Genomic DNA, 22,266 nt, shown 5'->3' with positions numbered 1-22,266 from the left:
TTTGCTCTGCTATATGTTTGATGAATACGTGTGATGCTGTTCAGGCAGTTGAGAAACAGGACATGAGAAACTGAACCAGACACGCGCATCGGACAGTGATCCCTCTCCTCCTCGCGCTCTTCCCGCACCTGCCCCCTCCCTCCTCGTCTCTCTCTCTTCTTCAAAGCTCTACTTGAAAGTGGGTTTGAGACAAGAGTTGGTCTTTCTGTCTCTCCGGCTGGTGGTGCCACGCGCAGAGCATCATCATCATCATCACCATGCCTCGAGGATTCTTGGTGAAGAGGAACCGGCGGTGCTCGGCGTCGTACCGGTCACGAAACAACAGCAGTAACGGCGCAGCTTTGACGTTTGACGGAGACAAAAGCGGCTGTGACAAACCGGAGGAGAGCGATTTGTTTGACCGGTCAGAGGGACTGTTCCCGGTGCTGCGCGCGGACGGTGTCAGAGAGGTGTGGAGCCCCCACGTGGAGTCAGCGCTGGAGGCTGAGGAGGACCGGCGCGCGCAGTTACCGGAGACCGAGGAGCAGGTGACTGAGGTGGATGTTTTGACTCCTGACGATGACGACTCCTCTTGCTTCTTCCCGCGTCCTCCTCCGCCTCCTCGGGAGCTGGTTCTGACGGAGTCCTGCAGCCCCGTTAAACCGGTTGGCACGAGACTGTTGGAGCCGCGCGAGGAGGAAGACAAGCCGCCGTTATTCCCCGGGAGGTGCATGTCACCCCCGGTGTCGGAGATACCGGAACTCCCGTTTCTACTGAACTCCGCTTCGACCCCGGTGTCCGCGTCTATCGAAAGGCTTCTCTCGAGCAGCGCCGGTCACCACGCGCACTCCTACATTCACGGTGACAAATATGACCCCGGTATGTCTCACGTGCATCTTTTCCCTCCACTGACTCTGTTGAACCAGGATCAGAACGCGGCCAGGAAACGTTCCTTCTTAGAACCGGATCAGCGCATAAACGGCACCAGGCACAGCAAACCTCAAACAGGAAACGTCTCCAAGAAGCCTAAAGTGAACCGGAAACTGAACTTCGAGGACGAGGTCACGACCTCACCGGTTTTGGGTCTTCGCATCAAGAAAGAGACTCCCGAGCTGAGGAGACACCGGGAGAAGTCCTCCGGTCCATCCGGTAACCAACCCCTGGGAGAGTTCATCTGTCAGCTCTGTAAAGAGGAGTATCCCGACCCCTTCTCTCTCGCGCAGCACAAGTGTTCCCGCATAGTGCGCGTGGAGTATCGGTGTCCCGAGTGCGACAAGGTCTTCAGCTGTCCCGCCAATCTGGCCTCCCACCGCCGCTGGCACAAACCTCGTCCGGTGAACAACCAGGGAGGAGAGATGACCAACAAAAGCCAGCCGTTAAAAGAGGCACGCGGGCTCCTTGCGCACGAGAGGCAGCCGGTGGAGATGGAGGGCAAAGAGAACGAGCTGCTGCGCATCAACACTAATCAGCACCACGGCGCGCTGGACAGCTCCCGCATAAGGCGCGAGCCGTCCCTGCTGCTGCTCCACGGCCGGTCCCGGGACAGTCCGGACAGCGACAGCCTGGCCCCTCCACTCTACGACTCCTCACCTCACTACCGGAACCCGGTGGAAGGCTGTCTGGACCTGCAGCAGCAGGTGAGAGCGGCGGACAGCCCCCCCTCCAGCCTGCTGCTTCTGAACGGAAACCCTGGAGAGCGCGCGGACGTGGCGCAGCGGCCCCCGTCGCTCCCTCCGCTGCCGTTTGTCCAGGCGTTACCGGAGGAGGAGGTGTACGAGTGCCGGTACTGCGGGAAGAAGTTCCGCCGGCAGGCTTACCTGAAGAAACACCTGGCCGCGCACGAGCTAACAGCACGAGCTTCCCCGCCACTGTCAAATTACGGTCAAGCGCGAGAGAGCAGCGGCCAGGTGTTTCTGTGTCACCTGTGCGGCGCGCGCTTCCCGTCGGTTGAAATTAGAGACAAACACCGACTGTGGCACGCGATGAGGGACGAGCTACTCGCGGGGACCCTGGGAGGAGGGCTCAGACCAGATGTATTCCACGCGCACAGAGATGAGAACGGCACCGGAGACAGCGAGCAGCGCGAGGCGCAGCAACAGCCGCCGCAGCAGCAGATATTCACGTGCAAACATTGTCCGTCCACGTTCTTTAGCTCCCCGGGGCTCACGAGACACATCAACAAGTCTCACCCCACCGAGAACCGGCAGGTGATGCTGCTGCAGATGACCGTAAGACCCTGAACACACCGTACCGGTCACCGGTCTGCTTATTATTTATTTAGGCTACATTCATGTACTTATGTTGATCTATTCAAGGTGACCTACGGTCAAATATTTCACAGGTGAGGACCGTGGTGCGTCCACTGTGCCTTTTGTTTCAAGCGCCAGTCATCCTGGTTTTCACATAATAAATACACACCGTTTTCACGGTCCTGAAGAGATTAAATTACTGCTTAAACTAACATAAAAACAAACTTTGCCGTCAGTAAAACCAGTCAAAAATAAAGCTCTTAGATACACTGGACTGTTTATATATTTACTGAAACTTCATAAAACACCTGCTCTAGTAGTTGCACTGACACCATGTCCGTGAACACAACCTCACCTGGTCCTCTGTACACAAGACCATGATTTTGTTCTCAGTTTGTTTCACTTTGTTTTTTACCACCAGGTCTCATCCTTTTATCCATTTCCCATCACGTGCCCATAATCATTTTCTATTTCAGCTAAAATATTGCTCTTTAGTTGAAAATATTGAGGTAAACTATCCTGATAGGACTAATACATTTATTATTGATTTAATAAACTTTACCGTATTAGGATGAAACAATTAAACCTGAATTAGTTTTTTGTGTGACATGGGACACTTTGCAAAGACACAACTTTTACATTTCTACTCTTCAAAGAACGTGATTGATATAGTGCATCTCCTGCTACATCTTTTTTTTTTTTTTTTTCTCAGCACTTTGTAAGTGAACTAAAACCAGAGAGGACTGAAGACATGTAACATTGGGCATTTTGATGATTTTATGACTTAAAAGGAAAAATACACACTGATGTATGTTCACCGTGTGGGGGATGTTTAGACTCATGTTCAAGGTCTTTTTGTGGTGAAGTAATCAGATTACACTGATGCTCAGGAGCAGCCCAGTTATGGGTTACGTTACAACTGAAATGTGAAGAGGAACCAGACCATCATCATCAGTTACCTGTAATTACATTTAGAAAGTGACCTTCCTTACCCTGACAACTGGAAACAAAATCAATGCCCTGACTCCACTTAAAGGACAATTTCATGTACAGAAGAAAAAAAAAAATCACAAAGACCATAATATGCCTTTTTTAAGTAAATGTGCCAGTTAACTTGTCAATTATAAAATATTTTCATACAAATATTGAGCATTTAATGTTAGTACTGCTAGTAACAAAATTGTCCTTAGTCTTTATTGAATATAAATGAAATGTTGAAATATTTGCTAAAATGCTTTCATGACGCTAAAATGTAATTGTGGTTCTATGAAGCCTACACAGTACTATTTTGATATGTTGGAAGTTTAATGTGAAATCTATCCTACAATGTCAATAAATGTTCACTACACTATAATCAGTGTTGGACTTGAGGTTTTTAAAAGGTCACACACACACATACACAGATCCACTGAATCAGTGGTATGAATCATTTATTGTCAAATTCCGTCATTGCACATCCACACTGTGTCTCTGACCCAGACTTTACATGTTTACATACTACAGCTTTGACAGTAACATAGCTTGTGGAGTGTGTGTGCATGCGTGTTGTGGTGCAGCTGTTACAAGGTCAACACATGCAGTTAGTACTGAACTGGTGTCATGCAGTATTTATAGTCAGTAGTTACATACGTCGGCATCGTCCCAAACTCAAATCAGAATAATACAAACTGAACCTGCGTCTATCCGCTGAAAGTACAGAGGTTCACCATTTTTATGTTAATCCAGTTTCTACTGTCTGATTTGTGGCTGCTCAAGTAGAATAAAGAAGGAAGAGTCTATCTGGCAATATTTCAGATTACAGCTCACAAGTTAAATCAGAATCAGGACTGAATTTACACAGTTTTTTGTGCCAGTGGTGTATCTGTACAGTGTGTAATGTGTAAGTAAAAGAGTGAAAAATGCAGTTTAGGCAACACAGAACATAAACTTGTGTATTAAAAGTGAAAACTGAAATGTACTTGCATAACAAAAGCAAAAAAGGAGCACTTTGACGACATTTCTACCTGCTGTTTCTGTGTAAAACTGACTGAACCTCAAATTAATGGTTCATAATATTGTAACTTCAAATAAAATGAAATTTAACTGATGTGCCAATCACTTTTCAATGTCTTCACTCTTTCAACATTCCAAAATCTCCTCAAATGCATTAAATATAAACAAAAAAAAAGACAAATGTAAGGGGTGGAAACAAGATACTGATATGACTTTTAGGGAGCAAAGGTAAAAAGTTGCTAGAAAAATAAAAAGTAAAGTACAAAAACCTGAAAACTCTACTTAATTACTGCAAAGTATTAATATGTAGAGGGTGATGGATGTTGGAAATAATGTTTTATTGTGAAAAATTTCAGAGGCACCATACAGTAGCTTCCACCATATTCTCTAAACTTTACGTTTTACTCTTTTCTACCTGCACATGCTGTAAATTCGGTCTTAACTGCATTGTAGTTTGCAGGCTGTAATCTAAAGCATTACCAAATACTTTCACCCAAGCAACCATGATTGTTTTTGTTTTCCTTTTAATAAATTCCTTAATATCCTGATTAATATACATTTTGTTGCAGCTCGTTTTTCTTAAATGGACATGCATTCACTGGGAAACACATCCTATCCAGGCGACTTATAAGAAGCAGATACATTTAACTGAAAAAAACTCATTGAAGTAGAAAATTACCCATCATTCCTTGTAGATATTTAAGCAGAGGAGCAGTTTAGCTTAAAGGAGTGTCAATATGTCACGGCTGTTTTTTTGTTTTTGGAGTTTGGGACGTGTCAGAGTGAATAACGTTTCGGCAGACACTATGGGACGCGGATGGTGACTGTAGTCTATATACAGCATGTACAGATCAGTCCCAGGGTGCACTGGGGCTACTAGACCACATGTCTTGACCAACGAATCAACGGTGCTTCAACCTCAGAGTTCCCTCACTTGGTCATTAATATGATGAAAGGACAATAATTTAAAGGGACGACGTAAATATCAGCCGATTTCACTGTCAAAAAACACAGAAAATAGCCCTCATCTTAAGTCTCTAAAAATGTACCCAACAGAGGGGTCAAATAAGAAGAAAAAAAAAATCCCTTTCCTCTTTGTAGAGAATACATGGCTGAAAAACAGCCAAAATTTAACATTTACAAAAAAAAATTCAGCTGTGTGACACAGTGAAGTGATATGTAAAGACATGTCTATTTGATACTGGAGGCATGTTTTCTTTAGGAGTGATCGGTTTGTGTAGAAATGTGAAAAAATGAGGTGTTAATGTAGAACAAATTCAATGGAAATCCACAGCACATCCACACGACAAACTTAATGGTTTTGTTCTGAGGCCAGTTTGTAAGAAATCATGCAAACATTTTGTTTTTCTGTGAGTTGAGTCCGAATGATGGAGTGTCAGAACGAAAATATGAAACACATGAAAATCCTCAACAGTAGCGTGACGTTGTGTTTTGTGATTACACACGGCTCCCCTCCTTAAATAAAAAGGAACTGGGGATGAGTCTAAATATAAGAACAGGTTTAAAAAAGAAAAGAAAAGAAACCATATTATATTAAAATATCTATGTATAATGTGAGGCCATCTCTCTCCTCCTTGGTTTTACTAACGTCACTTTAACGCAGATCATTTTTCCTCCTTCAATTTGTAAAGGTGGATGTCCTGACAACCTCACGTTTTAGTGCTGCTGAGTCATTCTAAGTGCACCAACACCAGCCAACGTTTGCTTTTGCAATAATCCACACATTGAGCAAAAATGAAGTGTCATTTTGCAAACACTGTGGATGTCACGGACGATCCTAAATCCTAATTCCTCCTTGGATTTGAATTTGGAGAATCAGTTGGTGTTACCAAGAAAGCAAATATTGACTGAATAGAAGAGCATGTGAGATAAAATAGCTTGAGCTTTCGATTCCTAAATAATGAAGTGCAAACTGGTTATCAATGAGGAACCGTTGAAGCAAAAAGTCGTGTAGTGTCAGTCCATTTTTAGCAGATGTGGTCTGAGGTTAAAACCACAGTTTGGTTTTGGCAGCTATGCTCATAAGACAGTATATACACAACAAGCCGTCTCACACTGTACACATTCTTATAGATATTCATATATCTACTTTATATATATATTTATACTCATACATATATAGATGTACAGAATATATATATATATATATATATATATATATACTCATGGGAACAAAGAAAAGGTGTGGTTCCATTGCGTCAGATGACAGCGAGACACTGAACTAAAATGACAGCAACATTTTCATTTGGGTCAAAACACATTTTACAGTCCATTAAAAATAAAAGAAAAAATAAATGCAGTGACATCAGTGCTTCTCCACATTTTACAGCATTGGCAAAAAAAAAAAAAAAAAAAAAAAAAAAAGAGTCATATCTAAACTTTATGTAACAAGTGCTTGCTCGGATCAGTTTGTCTGGTTTATTTCCTAAAAAGCGCTTTCCCCTCCTTCCTCACTTTAACACTGATCTCACATCAGCTTCAGGTTCAGGTTCAGGCGGGGGATTTCCTTCTGATTGCAAACAGGAAACATTTTTGGTTTGAGGACACATCTACAGTGGCTGCTTGTCTTATTGTTAGCAAACCAATACATTTCTATGTACATTTGAGAACTGATTGGAGTCAGACCACTGCCCTTATCTGTACGTCGAGAACAAAAATAGACTTTTATATTGCTTTCTCCGTGCAGCACTTGTCAGGTGCCTTCACTCTCACAACATTCTCCTTTCTTTTAATATCAAAACTCAGCTTTGTGACTATAGTACAAATATACAGATTGCTCAAGGCGACGACACAACGCACAGAGAGTTTGTGTCTCTTGTCTGGTCTGACTGAATGTGCTGTAATGACTGTAGGCAGAGGAATTCAAAGCAGAACGTGGCACGAAATCTTACACTGGAGTTTGTACAGGTTTCTAACATGGCACGGGCGTGAACGTGATCTAATACTGCGCTGATCAGGCTGAACATGGTGTGGATCAACAAGCTGCAGCACGGATTTAACTGTATTTCTGTGAGCAAAGCTGAGGATTAATGCAGCAGATGTGTGAAGGTTCCAATAAAATTACAGTATATTATTGTTCACAGAATAGAACGGTTGAATAGATGTTTTAAAGAAAACAGCAGCACAACAAAGTGTTCTGTACATCATCTGAGAAGAGCATGACTGCAATAGAAGCATTATTGGCTGATTAACCAACAGACTTAACAGGAAAACGACATCTGTGATGCAACATTCATCTCCTCATCACCTGATGATAATTAACATTGATGGAAGTTTTAATTTGTGCAAAGTTTAATTTCTCATACTCTAATGTACGGCTATAACTGGGGTAATTCATGTCTGATTGGCTGATGTCAGAGGAGAAACCACCTTTTGTTTGCCTGTTGTGATATGAAGCGTTTACTTTCGTTGGGGTCTCTGTGATCGACAGAGCTCAAGTCTTATTGGCTGACCCAGAGGAGCGACGCAGCTTCATGGACATGCGGCTCTTGCTAGTCCGAGGAGACATGGGGGACGCCGAGTCGCTCCCGGCCTCCCCAAGAGCCGGACTTTCTCCCCGAAGAATCTCGAGGCAGGAGCCTGAAGAAGAGGAGGAGGAAGCATGGGAGAGAGGGATGAAGGAGATGAAGGAAGAGGTATATGAGAGGAGATGAAGGGACAACAACAACGTTACATCATGTTCAACAATGTCCTACTGAGCCAAAACTACAGCAACAGATGGACACACACACGCACACAAACACAGGACAACTGGATAAACAAAAGATGTGCAAGCTCTAACAGCTCAAGTTATAGGTTTGCTAAGTTGATTCTCGTCCCCAAATGCCACTAGACCCACTATACACTATACAAAAACTTTAACAGCTTTTTATGGTGATGCTGTGTAACTGATGCGTCTTATCCTTTAAGAGCTGGACTGTGAAATAAATATAAAATTCATGACATGCAAACTGTGAAAAACAAGTCCACAGTTCTTGTTTTCCCCTTGTGAGGTCTTTAATAGCTACACAAATAAACTCAAATTAATTAGAATAGTTTACAACTTAATTTGTATAAAAATGTTGGGTGATGCATTAAATGACACTTTTAGTTGTCAGCTGACTATTTTGCAGGTTTTGGTTTATTTATGAGTAATAACCTTCACCAATATTTGTTCATGGAACTAAAATCCTACAGCTTTAAACCAGTGCTCATTCATGTCAATAGTTATTAATGAAATTAAATTACTACAAATACATCATGTGTTACTCAAATGAAAATGATTTCATTATCAAAAATTAACAACTGCACTAGTTTTAAAAAAAGCTATCATGAAACTGTTTAGTGTATTGATTGTCCCAGGTGTGAAATTATTTATAACTTTGAGATTAGATAAAATTCAGCATCTAGTTTTGTTTTTATCCTTCAATGTTCAGTGGAAATTTTGACCCAATTCAGCCCAAATTGGTGACGTTGTGAAACTAAAAACTAATGATGAAATTTAGCTAGGAGGGAGAAACTGGAAGGGCTAAATGAGTTGATGTGATGCGGACAAATACAATTTAGTCAAGACTTGCTTAATTTTGTAACTTAAATAAGTAAAACAGACACATTTCTATTGCACAAATGTTAGATAACTCGACTAGATGTGTATTTGAGCAGCAAAGGGATCTACTCTATGTTATATGTTTATGAAGCATACCATTCACAGCTAGCATGAAGGACCTTCTGCTTGAGACCCTTCCCCTTCACTCTGAGAAGGTTAAAACTATCTAGTGGTTTAGGGACCATGAGATACATAACACTATGCTCCTCTAGGAGAGGAGAGGGGAGGAGAGGAGAGGAGAGGAGAGAGGAAGAGGAGAGGAGGAGAGAGGGAGAGGAGAAGAGAGGAGAGGAGAGGAGAGGGGAGGAGAGGAGAGGAGAGAGGAAGAGGAGAGGAGGAGAGAGGGAGAGGAGAAGAGAGGAGAGGAGAGGAGAGGGGAGGAGAGGAGGGGAGAGCAGAGAGGAAGAAGAGAAGAGAGGGAGAGGAGAAGAGAGGAAGAGGAGAAGAGAGGGAGAGGAGAGGAGAGGAGGGGGAAGGAGAGGAGAGAAAATGAGAGAAGGTGAGGAGAGCAGAGGAGAGGGAAATTAAATGAAAGGACAGAAAAGGACAGAAAAAAGTAAAAACAGAGAAAACTGAATAAAAACAGAAGTTCCCAAAGACAAAGCAACACAAGAGACATTACACACAAACACATAAACACATATGTACACACATACACTGTAATGATAACAGTACTTCATTGTAATAATTATAATCATGTTTCTTCTTGTCACTTATTTACTTTACACATGTAACTCCACAGCCAAAACAAACAAAGCTTCAGTGTTAGTTACACATTCAGATAGTGTGGAGCTCTACGTTAATGTCTGCTTACCTTACCTGTTTACAATACACAAGTACAGTTTCTGAGTGTGTGTGTGTGTGTGATACTACAGAGCTACATATCAAAATCAGGAGGAGAGGAGCATACAAAAGGTCAAAGGTTAGTTTCACCAGGTCAGTGTGTGAGGTGACGTTGCAGGTTAACAGAACAAACAGGAGAATGAGTGAGTGAAGGGACAGAAAAGCTCAAATTGTTCTAAAAAGAAAGTGTCACTGTTATCACATGAGTGCAGTCTGGTACAACATAAGAAAAACAGAAATTACATGAGCTGTGTGCATATTGTATTTTCTATCATATGATCGGAGGTAAAAACTATTAAACCAAAATGCACCCACAGACTGTAAGCGACACTTCTTTTTCAGTAGTAGAACAGAGTGCTGCAGACCTGCTTAGACTGTGTAAACCACAAAGGAAGAAAAAGAACATGAGGCAAGTAAAGAGATAAAAACATTATGGGGGAAATATCAGAGGAAGGCAAAGGTTAGGCTGAAATGTCAGTTGGAAGACCCAATCAGAACGGGGCATGTCAATCATGTGACCAGGCTTACCTTTTAGCTATAGGCAAGTGAGACATTACGATCTAAAGGAAGGGGGACAAAAGGGAAAAACAACAAAGAACTATAAACAAAAATAAAACAAAAAAGGAGAGAAAAAAAAAAAAAATAGAAACAAAATGAATTGTAAAAAATTAAATAATTTGGTGAAATTAAAACAAAAGAATGTTTGATCGTTGTGCTGTTAAGGGGAAGGACCTTTGCGTTAATACAGGGGCAGATAGAGACAGACAGAAGTGTTGCCAACTTACTGATGTTCTTCTAGATTTGTTGACTTCTAAGACCCTTTTAGTGTCCTCTACAAAAACCGAACATGACTTTTTGGGAGGATGTCCACACCTCTCCCTTAAAGAGAGGACCACATGTTCTGCTAATGGACCAGTCCAATTGTCCACCTTAAGACCTGATCACTAAACCTTCACAGACTGAACAGACCGATGTCACCTGATGAGTAAATGGATGAGAGGCAGCGATGGCCCCAGATGGTTTAATGAGGACTAAGAAAAATCACAACACTCCACTTTTGCAGTACCATAACAGTAATTACTGTCGGTGTGGGACTTTTTAATTGAATTAATATTGTTTTAATTATCAATAATAATAATAATAATTTTTCATTCACAGGCATAGCACTTTAAGTTTAAATGGAGCAGAGGAAACTATAAAAAATCATAATTGAACAAATATTTAAAGAAACTAAATAAAGTGTGTAGTACAGTAGATACTTCCATTCCCTATGTTTCATTTTAAATACTTCCATGGATATAGGCTTGCCATATTTCAATGTTTTGGGGTTTCACAACACTATAACACAACAAACCCTTGTAAAGGAGGTTCTTAATCTCAGTGGGATGTTTCCTGGTGAAAAAAATAAAACGTGGAAATTAGGATTGTGTGCACCTACTGCATATTGTGATTGGGGGAAGAGAAGTGAGATATTTAGCTGACCAATCAGCAGTCAGGTGGACCTAAGGTGTGAATGGATGCACCTGACAATCAAACATTGAGCCCCTTTTTTGGTGGGAAACTCCAACTCCTTTGCATGTATTTTAAATGACAATATAAAGGGGTAGAATGGAAGATTTGTGTGCATGTTTGTTGATGTGGACTCAACTGTAGATATGTACAGTGTAGTGCAGTAGAGAAAGGAGTGACAGTGAGGGAGTGAGCATCAGCGTCACCAAACTAATCTTTAGGGAAACTACGGTCTGTGTCCTTTTTATAAGAATCATACATAAACTGTTATGATTTTGGCCTTAAGATGAAAAATTCTGATTAGTGGTGTACATGACTAATGGAAAGGAAAATTCTACTAATCTTCCAGTTTATGCAGTCGTTCCACTGGTGGCGGATGTTTCACAGAGTACACTCAACTTTCCTCTTCTGTTCTTCTGAACGCTTTCTGAAAAAAGGTCAGTTCTCAATATTTGCTCCTATCCATAAACCTGTTGATATCCTCTGTTGTCATTTTTAACAGTAGGTGTATTTCTCCTTCTGAGAAGAAATGTGGTTTTTCTTTGGAGCATCCATCTCTACCATAGAGGATCTTTGCTGTAAACAGGGGCTGTGGGTCACAAACCACAGCAAAACTTTATAAAAAAAATATATAAATATATATAAAAAAAATTATATAATACATTTTTCAAAGGCACTGCATATTTGTAGACAGTGTCCTGATAAAACAGAATAATATCAGCACATTCCACAAATATTAGATGGAAAATGCTCCATACACAAAAAGATCTAATTCAGAATATTCAAACTGAATATGTTGCTTAATTGATACCTGTCAAATTCACACTATTGTAAATAATAAAAGGAATAATAGTATGCATGTACACATAATTAGTGCTCAGTGATATTAAACATATCAAGTTTGAGAAGATGTAGATTTTTTAACGTCACACATTGGTAATAAAGTAACATGTACATTTGTTTAGATATAATTTATATTGCATGTCATCTTTAAACTCCCATTTTTTTGGTAAAATATAGTTTCAAACATATAAATGCACATGAATAATGTAATAGTACGATAAGCTACTTTTATTGGTGGTAGTTGGCAACAAAGAGATAGAGAGAGAGAGAGAAGGGGAGGGGGTTCAGTCATTTGAGTAGGGTTTATTTCAGAGCATACGATCATCATGTTGTACAGAATTTGTGAAATGTGTCAATATTTAGCTCCTCAAAATTGCGGCTATTGTTAATTTAGGTATTAAAAGGAGCTCAGGGTGTGGACTCATTTAGGCTGCATTATTTATGTGACACATGTTGATCCTATGCTCTGAAATGGTTTTTGGGGCTGAGCAACACTCCAACAAGGCAATTTGAGACACCACGAAGAGGTTTTTCAGTTGTGCTGGATGTTGTTCAGCCTCAAAACAGGTTGATTATTACTTGATAGTTATTATCATTATTACTTCTGACATGTAAGCTGAAGAAATGAGCAACAGGAACAGTAACATGTATCAATTACACACGGTATTGCACAAAATCACACCTCAGTAACATCTTGTCCTTTTGTGCTGAATGTGTAACCTCTTTAAGAACAAAATGTGCGGCTTTGCTGCAGAATCAAATTATTGTAAATAACTGCCGTGTTGAATAATTACATTAAGTGAGTCAAAGGCCTGTTCACTATTTTAAATGACAATTAAGCGGGCACATTACAGACCAAAACAATCAGTTACCGTCTAATAAACTTAACAGGATACATATGAGTGTCACACATTAGGATATAACTCCCATGTGTGCGCCTGGCATCGCCACGGCTGATCAGATGTCAGCTAATTCCTCAGAGATAGTCTGGAGACAGAAGAAGGCTGAGCAGAGCTTTGGATAGAAAACAGAACCCATCGGATACACGACTGTGAATCAGACCGGGAGCTGCCAGAGCGCTTGGACACACCGTCGTTAAAAAGGCAGACAGAGGCGCTGGAGTGTGGCTGATTTATAATGCAGCAGGCAGAATCACTGTTATTAAAACAAGGCGAAGACACATACTGAAATGCCACCTAACTGGACTTGTTAGATAAAAATCTGTGTCATTTTCTGTGACTACCATTTTACAAATTAACTTCCTATTTATTCTATCAATCAATACACTCGCAGCTTAAAAAATATAAGAAAACTCAAAATGGACATGAAATGATGGCCAAAACCAGCAAATTATAACGTTTAAGGATCTGGTATTAAACATTTTTGGTTAAAAAAAGGATTTCACCAACCATCAAAACAGCTGTGTTTTCTTTTCAATAGCTAAAACCATACGGTTAACTCAGTAAACAAATGCTGACTTTTATTTTCTTAGTGGACGTTTCACAGAATCAAAGTCTTACCTGAGTCAGAGGGAAGGTGAGTGCAGGGAGCAGGACTGTAGACGCGAGCTGCGTAATCCTCAAACGTGGTTGGCTCCTGGTGGTGCTGCACGATGGTTTCAAGGTAACGGGCTCGTTCCTCATAACTGAGGTCAAAGGTTAAGGTCAAACCATTATACATGCTTGAAACAACTGAGGTGTGCTAATCAATAATGACGGTAGAAGATGATGCGATTAATGATGCCAAAATATTCATCGGCAAAACAGGAAATGTAGGAGGAATTGAATAAAAAAAAACTCCTGAAAAGGGAATAGAAAGATTCATGTGCAGAGAAAAAACTACAAAATCAAAGAGATGACAAACTGTGAACAATACAAATGGATACATAAAGCCAAAAAAAACCCCAGTAGGAAACAGAGTACCTCAAGGACGATAATTATCGCTGTAAGCCAAACCAGAAGTTATGATCGTCTCAGCTCCAGTGGCTTTTGGATCATTTCACAAAACATGATCCTTGACCAACAAAACTTTATGACACACATTTTGTTCAGTTTTGATTTTTGATGGATAAATGTGACTGGTACAAGTAAAACTCTGTCTTCTAATTGCATCGTTGCAATGTCACCACCACTAAACTGGGTTTCACACTTTTAGTTCTTCTATGAAAACCCTGACAAGATGTAGCTAGTCAGCACAATAATTTTACAGAGATGTTTAATATCATTGACGCATCTGTAGTTTCATTGAATCAGTTGATAACCACAGATAATGTTTTAACCATCTAATGACAAAGCCATTGAAAACAACTGATTCTGAGAAGGAAGGGAACCGGAAGAACAAAATGCTCATTTCTTCAACACTCTATGGGATCATTCCATCTTAAAAATAAGTGCATAAATCAGTTTAGGGAAGCCTTTCTACCACTTGCTATTGGAGCCTTTATTAATGACATTATAAAGAATTGTGCAGGAATTGAGCTGAGAGTGGAGTAAATGGAAACCAGGACTTCAACTGTCCATCTATTAGAGATAACCTCATTGATAGAATGACATTTACCCTCTTTTCCTCAGTCCTAGCCATACATCCAGTCATAATGACAGCCATGTGCAGCTGTTACAGTCTCCTCAATGCACAAACACATATAACTCAGGCCCCATCAGCTCCTAATCGTACAACCATTTGCTCATTGAGCTGCAATAACAGAGGATTTTCAATGAGAGCACAGTGTGCATGTGTATGTATCTGTATTTGATAAGGAAGGAACCCAGAAATGGTTGTGAAAAGGCATTATGGTGTGTATGTAAGTGCATGTGTCCCTGTTTGATGGGATTAGTCCAATGAATCTTCAGAATGAAATCTGTGTGTTTGTGCCACAGTGTGTGCGTGTGTTGTGAATGGGTCGGCCATCTGTAATAGCGCCCATGGGTTTTCTATTGGGTTAGAGAGCTGGTCTATGGGTCTCAGAAGGAGAAAGATTCAGGTCTAATGGTAACTGATCCAGTTAGAGACAATGATAATAACAACAATATGGCTCCTTTAAAGTGGGGGGGGACAGACTGCGCTGGCAGAAAAAAGGAGTAAGGAAGAAGGAAAAAAAGGGGGATGGGGAGGGGAAAGCTGGCAAAGCACAAAGGAAAAAACTTCAGAAACTTCGGACAGATGACGTTTTTACTGAAACACTACAACTAAAAATAGCAATTATTGTTTCGATCATTCCAGCAAATCATGCTGACATAGGAAGGAAATAAGGAGGAAGGAGCCAGAGAGGGGATGAAGGTGGGACACAGGGAGGATTTGGAGGCTGGAAGGTGCAAAGACAGCAAGATGCTAAGGGAGGAAGAAAAAGCACGACTTGTAAAACAAAAAGGGGAAATGGTGACGAAGAGGAGGGGAGGAGGGTGAGAATCCTGTGGAGGAAGATGGAGGGGGAGACGAGGGTGGAGGATATTTAAGTAACGCCACAATGTGTTGTGTGTGTGTCCCCTAGAGAGAGCTGAGAGAAGAACAGCAGCCACGCAGAGCTGCTGTCTCTCACACTGTGAGCCTTTTCCTGCATCGTGCTCCCCTGCATCGCACTTTCCCTCTTGACAACTGAACGTGTTTGAGACAGCGATGAGTGCTCGTGTCGCAATTAGGAAAACCAACTATTATACACTCTTGAACACACCTTTCTCATCATAGCAAAGGTGATGCAGTTTGCAGGATTTTGAAGGCAGGGTGAAAAGGTCAGGAGAACACCAGCAGGACAGAGCGACGTCTGAAGGGAAATAAATACAGACATGGTAACACTGCTGGGATAAATGACAGGAGCATCACTGTACTTTTCTTCCCTCTACCTTCGTTTTTCCTCCCAGCATGGGTTTCCGCCTGTGGCCTTGAGTCACCGTGTCACAAACACAAACATATGTAATCTGATATAAAACTTTTACAGTATAGGAGCAACAGAGATGTGATTCAACAGCATCTAAACAAATTACCAACACTTTTTATCTTTTAATGGAGTGAGATAAATGGGCTAAAGCCCACAAGTGTTAATAAGCAGAAACAGGATTTGAAGTATTTCTACAATTATCCATATCTGCATTTATTTTTAATCCAACCAATGAAATAAACAGATTGATCTGACCATCTCAATCAGGTCACAGTCTTTCACGGTCCATATATTTATAATAATTCTACTTCATTGTGAATGGTGTCAATACATTTTTGCTCCGTTTTTTTTTTTTTTTTTTATTTAAAAGAGTTGACACAAAGTTATTTGTTCCTTAAAAGTATAGAGCAAGCTTTTAATTTTGACTGTAAATATATCAATTCCAACAGAGAGGTGAACTCCTGCCCTTTCTGGTGTGCCCAATGGGACCTACCTTCAGAAAAGAACAAGACAGACAAATAATTTTTTGTAACTGTTTCAATTGTGCAATCATTTACAAATAAGATGCTTGTTCATGTAAAAGACACATTTATAAGCCAAGAAAGTTGCAGTTTGTGGCAAAGATAGTGAAAGAGCATCTACTTCTTGCTAAACTGCTACATGGACTGCATTTCCAACACCAAAACAGCCACTTCCTTGGCACACTTTACCTCATTCTTCGACAGCGATGTTAAAAAGCACTATAAGAGGCAAAAATCACTAAGTCTTGTCATGATGAAGCTACAGATATTTCCAATGACTCTGAACAGATCAAAGAGAGAGGAAGTTATAATGACATCACCTCTGATGTGTAGCATTTCTACACTTCGTTTTTACGTATTTTCGCTGTCTGACAGTTCAACATTTTTACCATAAATTGCAACTCTCTTGACTCATAAAATAATAATAATAATTTAAACTGGCAAACAACACGTGGAACAAATGGATTAATTCAAACGGGATAGAAAAATAACTTTTCTTTTTGCATTGACTGGAACGCAACTGTTTTTCCAAAATATGATCCCATGGAGCAACACCTAAAGTGGCTTCAGCTCTCTATATCAGCCTCTTTTATTAATGATAATCAGTAATCAGGCCCTTACAAGTGTTTCTAAGCTACTTACTAGCTATATTATGCTTTCATAAGATAGCATAAGTGTTAATAATGGCACCATTAACACTTTTTCTTTTATTGTAAGACATTTACGGGCAGTGTTACCATTTTAAGACTGCTAAAATATTTAATAAAGGACTTTCATATAACCTGCAGCAAACATATGTTGGGTTATATGTTGGGTTATTCCATGTATTAAGCCCTTGTAAAAGCTTTATTAAGATTTTGCTTTACTATGTACACTATACTTACTGTGGTCACTCATGCTGAGACAGGATATTAAAAGATCAATATGTGTTTTAATGCAAGTGATGGATGATAAAAATCTACATTTCTGGTTTAAAAGTTTAGCAGAAGTTATTTTAAGGCTTCAGAAGTTTTAGTTAGATAAACGAAGTGGATTATCTGCCAGAGTTACAGGCTTTTCCGTACTAAATTCCTCCTTTTTGTTCATATCCGTCTGGTGCAGCTCATCAGAAAAAAAAGACACTGTGTGGAAATGGAGAAATGTTCACACTAAACCACAAAACTTGGAAGAGTAACCCCTGGATTCAACTGCTCAAGTCTTAAAATAACATTAGATTCTTTGAGTACATTTTTGTACTGAACAGGATTGATGGATTTCATCCCACATCACTTAATCTGAAAGTACATCGTATGTGGCCATCAAAAGAAGCTCATAACAATGCTGAGGTCAGTCAATATTATTCAAAACAATGATCAAGTCAAGGGAATCTGTCTTTTGAGTAGTTATTGTAAATATTTGCAAATATTCCTTCTGTCTCTTTGTTTGTTTGTATGGTTATTTTTTTTTCTATTTTAAGGTTACATTGTGCTCGTTAAACTTAAAAAAAAAAAAAAATTAAGTTGAGGTTGGAAAAGTCATTTTTGACTTTGGAGGACAAAACATTTTTTGGCAGCTGTTCTGGAGCTTTCAGTTAGCATCTCTGCATAGGCGGTGTTATACAAACAAAATTATTATTATTAAAAAAAAATAAAAACCAGTGAGAGGTCAAAGAAAATCGACTTGTATCGAGTTCACACTCCTCTGCCTCCATCCAAATGGCAGTCGTCGCTATGAAATCTACTGTAATTGAATTTCAGATGGCTCCTCTTATTAAGTCATTAGCAGGAAAATATCTCGCTTTCTGAGAAAGGGAAAGAAAGAAGGAAAATTATAAGGGGAGAAAGAGGGAAAGAGGCTGGTGAGGGAGAAAAACGAGAAAGCAGAGCAGAGAAAGGCAGACGGGAGAAAGATAGAGGAGAGATGGGGCATATAAAAGGCCTCTTTTGTATCGAGTCAAAAACTCATTTTCTTGCCGTGGCTGAAAAGAGTGGGGAGAGTGTGTGTTCATGCCTTCTCTGGCTCTTTTGGTCTCTCTCTCTCTCTCTCTCCCCATTTCACCCCTTTTCTCTCCCTCTCTCTCCCGCAGTGCAGTTCATTGTGGCGGTGTTCGACTCCTACGATCACTTGGAAAACTGAGGGAGGCTGGAGGAGGAGGAGGAGGAGGACGGGAGCTTGTTAGCGCATTAGGAGCTGGGCTGACTGCTGGGATGTGTGTGTGTTTGAATGTTTAACTGTGTGTCTGTCAAAGGCTACGGTGTGAAGGTACTGTACATATTCATTTCTCTACATGTGAATGTACAGTTTTTACTGAACAATGGTCTTGATGGAAACTTCATTAGAGTTCCAACAATTAATTCAGTCTTAAATGAACCCTTTAGGCACCGGAGCTTTTAAAAAAATAAATTAAATTTTGATATCAAGATTTCAAAACTTTACTTACTAAACCAGCTCAGGATCACACCTTTCAAACTCAATTTTCTTCTTCAATTTGAACAGAAACGTGGCTTGAAATGGTGTTAGGACTTGAAGGGGCACATGTCTGCCATTTATTGGTAGGAGGTGGTAACAAGATTTTTCAACTCTATCTGGAGCTATGGTCTGTTTTATTCAGTTATGTTGCATGTTGCAATATTGCGACTTTGGCACTTCAAGGGTTAATAATTTCTGTGTTTTTACTTGTTTCACTTTTTAGTTTGTGCACCACAAAGGTGGACCAAATCGGTCATATGATCAGGTTGGAGGGATTATATCTATCCTGGTCTGGGAACACCCCAGTGTCCCCCCAGAGATAGAGAAGATCCTGGCTGCCCCCCTAGTCTGACCTGGATGCAGATAAATAGTGCAAAACGCATGGAACTGAAAGATTAATTGACAACGACAATGGGAATAATCATTAGATGCAGCCATACTTGTGATGTTTTTTGGGTTGTATAATTTAATTTTCAGCTAACTAACTGCTGTTTCATTTAGCTCCATGGTCTGACAGAAAATGACTGTGCTGCTTCGAAGACAGCACTTGTGTGGGGGGAAAAAAAAAAGAAAATACAGAAAAGCTGAAAGCTGCAGTGCTCAATATGGTTTTGGCATCACTAGGCAAAAACTCCTTAATTACCTTTCAGCATTGTAAGTCAAGTGGTCTGAGTGGAAACAAGAATTCTCCCCTCTTTCTCTGGACTCTGAGACATTTGGCTTTACGTCAGAGGGCGGATTTTCTAGACTTGGGCTAACCACAGGTGTTTTGAGACAACTACAGGGGTTAGATACATTAATGACAGCTGTGAAGATTCAGTCAGATACCACTCTACTGCTCTACTCTGACATGTGATGCTAGAAAAATGGCTTCTCCTTTCCCCACTGGTGAGAAATAATGTCACATCATCTACCTTTGTACAGGGCGTCCCATAAGTCTCCATACATAGGAAAAATAAACGTTTCTTGACATAAACCATTTTTATTTATATAGTATGCTCTATATGACTGCCATTTTGTCGGGAACACATTTCAATGTGTGTCCTCCACTGCTGACGAACTATAAAGAAGAAATATAAAGAAATACATGTTAGAACCATATATGTATGGAATGTATTATGTTTTCTATGTATGGAGACTTATGGGACACCCTGTATTTGGTATTTTGAGTGGGACCCAGAAGAGAGAACTGCAGAAGGAAGTTCTTTGTTTTTCCTTGAGTTTGAGTCCTGCAGGTTTCAATGTAACACTGCAATGGGAAAAGTGTTATCCAAGTCATCTAAGTGAGATGCACTATAGTGTATTACTAAGAAGCAAAAAAATCCTAGATTACAAGAGTCACAGTTTATTGATCACACCTACAAGCCCCCAAGAAGTGCCTCTGTGAAAATACTGGTGGAATCCTTGCACACAATCAGGTTATTGTCACTGACATGTATGGACATTGGACCAACAATCTACAAATGGCCTCATCGACAGCCACTATAAAGCTTGTGAGAGTAGATCAATAGGCTCTGAGTGAGTCTTCTCTGGTGTGAGGAGTTTCAGCAGCAGCAGTGCAGATAATGTCTTCCATTACTTTCAATATGTCAAAAATCATTATGAAAAAAAAAAAGCATGTAACTGTAGTTCAGGGTGACATTTCCGAGTTCTAATGTTGGGAACTTTAAGTTGACAACCACTGAAAGTTTCTTTTTTAAGAAACTGTTCTTGTCTAGAGAAGGTGTTGAAATGTGTGCAGTTGTCTCACATTGACAGACATTGATTCAGCGGTGCACCAGCAATGAAGAAAAGTCTAGATGAACTAGTTTTCCTCTTGGAAAAGGGAGATGTGCAGTAATCTTTCACGTAATATTTATTCAATATTTATCCAAACAAAAATGCACAATTTTTTTATAGACTTGAGTTCATCGATATAATACTGTGAATATTGTTTTATATTTTATGTCTATTTTTATTTTTTCTTCTACTTTTAGTTCTATTCTATTTTACTTTTTGTAAAATTTTTAATTCTATTTTCTTATTTTGTTTTGCTAATTTTATATTTGCTGTTCTTATTTTCTGAAGTATTGGTTTTTTTTTTTAAATTAATGTTGTTACACACAATGACAATGAAGGCTATGCTATGCTGTTCTATTCTATTCTATTCTTATTATAGCTTGTAGCAATTTCAGATCAAACTGGAGATATCACACTGACGCCTATCTGTTCATGTAATGAGAATGGACTTGCACATAAAACGGAAGGGGAAGAGATTTCTAGCTCAAAGAGTCAGTCAGCGGTAGGTTTATTCCAACAGGCTCCTTCTTGTTAGTCGAACTAGTATAGCAATCACAGAATTCAGGTTTTGATCCATATACAGAGCAGTATTTAACTAAAGTGTCTAATAATGTCATCCACTGCTGCTGTGCAAATAAGAAAACAGTAAGCTATTTTCTACCTAAAAAGGAAATTATAAAGAATATTATGACTATTCTTATGAGAAGAGAGGAGTTTTTGCCGTTTTGTGCCTTAGTTCAAATGTTGACAGCAGAAATATGACCAGGGTAGAGGGGAAATAACATCATCTGGTGACACACAATTCACACAAGAGCTGACTTTGAGTGAAAGTTTGACTCGCTTTGTTTATGTAGTCTTACTTTACCTGCATGCATCACAAACATTCTGATGACAGTTGAGGCTGTGCCTGCTCATGAAAAACTTGGTGTTAGGATAGTAGGAAAGACCAGGTGTCCAAGTCTTAAAATAAATCTAATAACCACTGAATTTTTTGGCTTAAATCCCATACCAGATTGGAATCTTTATTAAGATTTTTTTTTGTTTTAGCAAGAACTGAAATAACTGTGGTCTACTATGAGGTTATTTTAGCTTTTCATCTGAGGTCATGGGCATTGAACCCATAAAGACCCAAGCTATTTTTGTGACAGTTCCCAAATAACCTTTCTTAAGTGATTTATCGCCATTTATTATAATATTATCCTTTGTATTTTGCATTTTTCATTGTAAATCATGTAATTTTCTCTATATTTAATTAGACGATCATGTAGATGTTCATGAAAAGTCAGAGTAAATTTAAAGGTTATTATATCAGAGTAGAGAAAACTGAACAAAAAATGACTTTCAGCAAATTTATCAATAACTGAACATAAAACAAGTATTTCCATCCACTGTCATTGATCAGACTCCATGGTGAATCAATGTTGTAGAAGATGACGATGTTTCCACGTTCACTACGGAGCCTCCTAACATCCTAACGACAAACTGTAATTTACACCAATTATTTACATGTATTGATAGGATTAGTGGATCAACAGATATTAAATATTTTACATCAGTAGATACTTTTGGTCACCGGTGGATGTTTGGGTCTATATGGGTTAAATCATATTTCCTCTTAAAAGGCGA

General features: G+C 39.7%; 2 protein-coding genes across 2 annotated transcripts in view; one reads left to right on the top strand and one right to left on the bottom strand.

Moving 5' to 3' along the window:
• The first annotated feature begins 167 nt into the window (after nt 1-167).
• Nucleotides 168-3,288, top strand: insm2 (insulinoma-associated 2). The gene has a single exon (XM_030126918.1). The coding sequence runs from the start codon at nt 258-260 to the stop codon at nt 2,217-2,219; it is 1,962 nt and encodes a 653-aa protein (XP_029982778.1). The 5' UTR covers nt 168-257; the 3' UTR covers nt 2,220-3,288.
• Nucleotides 3,289-3,641: 353 nt separating this feature from the next.
• ralgapa1 (Ral GTPase activating protein catalytic subunit alpha 1) overlaps nt 3,642-22,266 on the bottom strand; it is a 76,144-nt gene continuing 57,519 nt past the window's right edge. Inside the window, 2 exon segments of the mRNA XM_030126915.1 lie at nt 3,642-7,820; nt 13,542-13,666. Of these exon segments, the coding sequence (XP_029982775.1) occupies nt 7,675-7,820; nt 13,542-13,666 (271 nt within the window). The 3' untranslated portion in view covers nt 3,642-7,674.

This window comes from Sphaeramia orbicularis, chromosome 22 (assembly GCF_902148855.1).
Source record: "Sphaeramia orbicularis chromosome 22, fSphaOr1.1, whole genome shotgun sequence".
In the NCBI taxonomy this organism is placed as follows: Eukaryota; Metazoa; Chordata; class Actinopteri; order Kurtiformes; family Apogonidae; genus Sphaeramia; species Sphaeramia orbicularis.
The sequence above is the reverse complement of the archived record's forward strand: the minus strand, read 5'-3'. Positions and strand labels throughout refer to the sequence as shown.

Coding starts and splice junctions, on each gene's coding strand:
- insm2 (XM_030126918.1), top strand. CDS start 258: ATGCCTCGAGGATTCTTGGTGAAGAGGAACCGGCGGTGCTCGGCGTCG.